At 36.9% G+C, this 5988-nt stretch overlaps 1 protein-coding gene across 1 annotated transcript in view; it reads right to left on the bottom strand.

Moving 5' to 3' along the window:
- slc6a5 (solute carrier family 6 member 5) overlaps positions 1 to 5988 on the bottom strand; it is a 21723-nt gene that overhangs the window by 7761 nt on the left and 7974 nt on the right. Inside the window, exons 7-10 of the mRNA XM_046032380.1 lie at positions 5155 to 5289; positions 4963 to 5066; positions 3330 to 3454; positions 3062 to 3174 (exon numbers count right to left, since the gene is read on the bottom strand). Of these exons, the coding sequence (XP_045888336.1) occupies positions 3062 to 3174; positions 3330 to 3454; positions 4963 to 5066; positions 5155 to 5289 (477 nt within the window). The remainder of the gene's footprint in view (positions 1 to 3061; positions 3175 to 3329; positions 3455 to 4962; positions 5067 to 5154; positions 5290 to 5988) is intronic.

Here is a 5988-nt window from a genome sequence, read left to right as displayed (position 1 = left end):
TTGTAAAATGGTGGTTTTCAATATTATTTATATTTGAGCAAAATAATTAAGTAAGTAATGAAGTGGTTGGTGCTGTTAGAGATATTTAACTGTTGGAAATGGTAACTCTTACATTTCTATGTAGATGGTGTACTGTCACATTCAAGACCTATTGTGGTGTTCACTATATTTTATTCTGAATTCTGGGTTTCTCACCTTTAGTTTTGCTCCATATCCCATTTCAGAAGTTTAATTAGGAATTAAGATTAGCATGCTGATGAAGTCCAACATCAGCAGTTGTAAAATGGTGGTTTTCAATATTATTTATATTTGAGCAAAATAATTAAGTAAGTAATGAAGTGGTTGGTGCTGTTAGAGATATTTAACTGTTGGAAATGGTAACTCTTACATTTCTATGTAGATGGTGTACTGTCACATTCAAGACCTATTGTGGTGTTCACTATATTTTATTCTGAATTCTGGGTTTCTCACCTTTAGTTTTGCTCCATATCCCATTTCAGAAGTTTAATTAGGAATTAAGATTAGCATGCTGATGAAGTCCAACATCAGCAGTTGTAAAATGGTGGTTTTCAATATTATTTATATTTGAGCAAAATAATTAAGTAAGTAATGAAGTGGTTGGTGCTGTTAGAGATATTTAACTGTTGGAAATGGTAACTCTTACATTTCTATGTAGATGGTGTACTGTCACATTCAAGACCTATTGTGGTGTTCACTATATTTTATTCTGAATTCTGGGTTTCTCACCTTTAGTTTTGCTCCATATCCCATTTCAGAAGTTTAATTAGGAATTAAGATTAGCATGCTGATGAAGTCCAACATCAGCAGTTCCTGCCAATGGATTCTGAAGTGTGACATTGTAGATTTTTACAATGTTTTAATTTTAATGGATTAAAGTTAGGATAGGCAACGTTGGGGAACTGCTAGTTCACAGCTAGATTTTGAAAATATCCAACCGAAAAAATCCCACCCCTGGGTCCAAAGCCGCTCCAAACACATTTTCATGCTCAATGAGGACATAGGCAGATTTCGTACATGTCAGTAGGCAGACAGGCAGGTAGGCCAGCCAATCATTTCCTCCGGACCGAATTAAATAATTGGCCGTGCTTATTACAGTCTGCGATAGCCAGAGATACCAGACTTTTTTAAATTTTGCATCTTTTATTTAATAAAGTGATCAATTTAAAATGCTTCAAACCAACAAACTGTAAATGTTAAAGCAGGAGACACATGAATTAAGCGATGAAAACAAGAAATTAAATATTAAAGTCTATAAATATTATTATAAATTGGTAAATTTAATGATCTTTTTCATTTTTTTTAATTTGTGTTTATTAGTGTATCATTTAAATGCAGATTTTATCAATCAATTCATAATAGCATTTTTTGATTCTAATAAATAAATTGATTATAATTAAACACCGTAAAAGTCTATACATTTTCTGGTGGAACACTCAAGGCTCCATACTTCACAGAAACGAATAACTGGGGCTAAAAGCCTAATTTGTTGTGATTACTTACTCAATAAAATGTCAGAAATTAGCAAATGATACTTTAAAATCTCACATTTGGAACTTGGGAGCTAGGATCAACTTGCTTAAATATAACGTACTTTAATTGTACGTAAACTTATTTTTATATATATTACACTTGTGTTTTTTTCAGTGTTATTCCAAAACTTTGAGGTCAACTTACTTTCACTCTCTCCAATCACACAGAACCCCCTCTGCTCAAGTACCCGGAGAGCTCAAGCACTTCAGCTGAAATCAGTCACAGTGGGTGGTGTGTATGGGTAATTATGTTAATTGGGTCAATGTCTCAGGCATTTTTCACATAGCTGGTTGGCATTATCAAAGTTGAGTGTTTACTTTGGAAACAAACAAAAGTCAAGAGACTGTCATTATCAACATGAAGACTGTTGAAACTTAGAGATCTTCACCAACAGAATCATACTGTTTGGCGCTGCAACCACTACAGAGACAGTGTTTTCTCACAAATAAGAATTTACAAAAATGCTTTCAGGAGAGAGCTCTGCTTATGAATACACTGGCCCACAGAGAATTATCAACAACTCCACTGAGCTTTTGACTTTCTGTTAACCCATTGTTTTGGGTTTACAGCACATTTACTGAAGCAAAAAAATCCTGATAAACCCACTGTACAGTACCTACCCAGCACCAGACAACACGTAGACGAGGTTAGCAACAAGCTGGTGAAATAAGTGGAACATGCAAACACTAAAGAGCAAGAAACCAGAGCTAAAACAAGAGTGAATGTTGTACTGACATTCATCACGCAGAAAGAAACTCGACTCTAATGTGATGATAACGTTGCTCTGTGCCAGCTGGATAAATGTGGGTTGCAGGTTTGTCAAGGCGTCAGGGAGTATTTCTGTCCCAAAGTGGCCAAAAAAATCAACATTTCTTGCTCAGATTCAGATGAGGGGATTGACATTACTTCCATCTCTGTACAGATGTAGGTCCTGTAGGTGTTCAGCCAAGAACAAAGACTGACAGCAGGAGCTACCTGGTAGCCTAGCTAGTTCCATCAATAGTTAAAAAATAAATGCACTTTCCAACAACTCCAATATTGTCTTTCATGTGGTTTTATTGTTCTTGAAAGAAGACATTCTGGATTTAGGAATTGTTAGTGTAAGCACAGAAGCTATTTTATGACAAACCCAGCTGACTCGTGGGTGGATTAGTGGCTAGCTTACAGCTTATAAGACACAACATGTAAATTAAAAAAGCTTTTGTGGTTGTTGTTAACTAGGCTAACAGTTTCCCTCTGCTTCCAGTCATTGTGCTACACTGAGCTAATCACTTCAGGATTCATGTGATTTTCTTCTGGTAAAAATGACAAACAAGTGTTTGCAACAATGGTCTTGAATTTTTCTGTACAAGTGTAATTCCTAAATGGCACTTATAGAAGTGCTTTTAGAAGAACCGTAAAATATCCTTACTCTAGACATTTTCCTCATCTTTATAATAGGACATATGAGCCACATAAGTAAAGACATAAAACAGTAAACAAATACACACATTTAAAGAACAGTGGTTACCATAGTATCTAGGCCGAGAGTCAGAAGCATGAGGAAGAAGATGATTGCCCAGAAAGGAGACAGGGGAAGTCTGGTCAGAGCCTCTGGATACACCACAAACGCTATGCCTGGACCTGACACACACACACACACATACACACACACACACACGTAAATGAGGATGCAAAACACACTGTCTCCACAGCAGATAAAAAGATTCAATTTGTTCAGGTGTGTTTCAGTGAGCAGTGCCGTCCTGCTGCTGCGGCCTGCTGGTGTGGTATCTTACCTTCATCGGCCACCTTCTCTATTGGCACTTTCAACTCATGTGCCATGAAACCAATGACCGAGAAGATGACAAAGCCAGCAAATATGCTGGTGGCACTGTTTGTACATGTCACAATAATAGTATCCCTGCAGGGAAAAAGAGAAAAGAGAGAAAAAAAGGCTGAATAAGCAAATATCTCCTTTAGTCAATGAAATAGTGCAGCAATATTCAAAACAGGCTACAGATGACAAACAATAAATAGTATGATAATGTTCTTTTATTTGATACAGGACATCGCTGTCTCATGTCCACACAGATGAGATACAATGGCGCCATCTGGTGGCAGGAATACATACTACAAAGGGGTGTAGTGCTTTATATTATAAAATGTCTCTGTTATTTTATTCAACTGGTGAAAAGAAATAACAACCGCACCTTGTAATGCGAACTACTCCAAGAATTGTATTTTATTTTAAATTCATGCAGGGCTGTTGATGATAAGGTGTGTGTTTCATGTTGTATTGTTGTGGGGACCTGAATGCACACAAACCCATGGAGAAATTGAGGTCCCCACAGGCAGAAACTGCTTTTGGGGGATTAAAGGTAAGAAATTTTTATCCAGTGCACATCTTTCTGTCAATTTCAGCGAATAGCTCTTCATGGTACGCTAGCTGTCCTTCTGTCTGTGTGCTGAAAAAAAATCTGGGGTTTGTCCACAGCCCTGGCTCTGTAAATGGGAAACAAACAAACAAAACAAAACAACTCCACCATACAACACTATTCCAGCTTTCCAGCCATAATTTGCGTGTCAGGTAACGTTAAATGAATTGCCCACAGAAATTCAGCTTACTTTTTAGTTTGCCAAAACATGCTGCTTTTGTGATGTTAGCTGTTTTAGTAGATTAGTTGTGAGTATTGCTGTCTGGAGCTGGTGTGTTGGCTCTGACACCATTCTTTCCTTTCTGCATGTTGGGTTTGCATCATCAACTGTATCTACAGTTTGCTAACCCACAACTTGCTGTGTCATTGTTCACTCTACCTTTAAGAAGTGATTTTAGGGTTCACGTTACACCTGGGTTTAGGTTAGGGAATCCATTATGTCAGTGAGATGTCTCTACGGGGATACTGGAACAAACGTGTGTTTGTGTGTGTGTGTGTGATATTATTATTATTATTATATAGACACGTAAAGTCACAGTGAAAAGTGGACTTTTGTTTTTACATGTAGAAACAACTCAACAACAAGCTCTTCTCAGATATTTTATTTGCTGAGTTGTGTTTGCATGAAAAAAAACAATTTCTACAAACCACAAAAGATTACAATGTTCTTTAAATGTATTAAAATGCAGCATATGAAAAAAAACTGATTTCATGATACAATAGCCCAGATGTTTTGTGCATCCCTGTGTTTCCAATAGAAATACCTTCATATGTTTTGAACTTGGTGAGAATGTGCTAAATATATCTATATTATATATTAAACACAGGGGGATGCTTTAAGTGAGAGTAAAACAAAAGAAAGACTAAACTGCTGACTACATAAGTGCCATTTATTATTGACATTTCTATCAGACATACAGATACAGTGTCATGTGTCTACGGTGACAGTTTGAATTTGTCTGCCAGAAGCATGGTTTACCTTTTGTGTGTTTACCTGTAGCAGTTATTGTGGAACTTATTGTAGGAAGACAGAGTAATGAGGCCTCCCCAAGCAGCCGACAGAGAAAAGAAGATCTGAGTGGCTGCGTCTTTCCACACCTGAAAAAGGTTGAGAGAAAGAGCTGAATGTAAGGACAAACAGGGCAAAACACTTCACGGTTGAATTAAACAAGCGGGCATCAGGTACCTTTGCATCATTCAGTTTCTCCCACTTCGGTGTGATAAAGTAGAGGATGCCGTCGAAGGCACCGGGGAGGGTCACTCCTCTGATCAGCAGGATGACGAGCACCACATATGGAAATGTGGCTGTGAAATACACCACCTGAGAAGATAAACGACAAAATAAGATGAAACGAGAAAGAGCAAATAGAAAATATGTGATTACTAAAGATAATACTTGTTTTGGAAAGCAATACACTTCTCAAAAGGATAAAGTCTTCTTCTTCAGAATCGGTTTTCTTATTGACATTGACTTATTTTTATTTCTACCCACCTGTAATGTATGCCATACTGATTTTACTTTTTTACATTTACTCTTTTTTCAGTCATTGTACCTAAACCTAAACTTAATCTAACTATTACAAAAATACCCTACCCTAGACTGAAAATTAAGTTTCTTGATTATTTCTTGTATGTAAGATGATTAAACCAAAGAGCAACTTTGTAATAAAAGGAACAATAAAGTATCTATTATCCTTCTCACAGTGATGGTGACTTCCAGGTTTGATTTTCCTGCAGTCCTTAATACACCCAGTAAGAGTTGTCAAAGCCTTTCTGCAGCTGCATTACAATGTAGTAAGAAACCCCTGACACACACAGCACCCTTAAAATTAAACTTAAAAAATCGAATAAACAGGCCAAATGTTTCAGAAAATATTCCCGCAAATCTATTGGTGCAGTCTAAATAGTCTAAAGTTTAACTCTGCCAACTGAGGTCTCTTGGTGTTGCTTGTGTAAGTCACATCTATGTCCAGTAGAGAGCGACATTATACAAGAATTCAACTGGAATAATCTCTAAATC

Source organism: Micropterus dolomieu, linkage group LG20 (genome assembly GCF_021292245.1).
Source record: "Micropterus dolomieu isolate WLL.071019.BEF.003 ecotype Adirondacks linkage group LG20, ASM2129224v1, whole genome shotgun sequence".
Classification (NCBI taxonomy): Eukaryota; Metazoa; Chordata; class Actinopteri; order Centrarchiformes; family Centrarchidae; genus Micropterus; species Micropterus dolomieu.
This window is presented reverse-complemented; position numbering and strand designations above follow the sequence as displayed.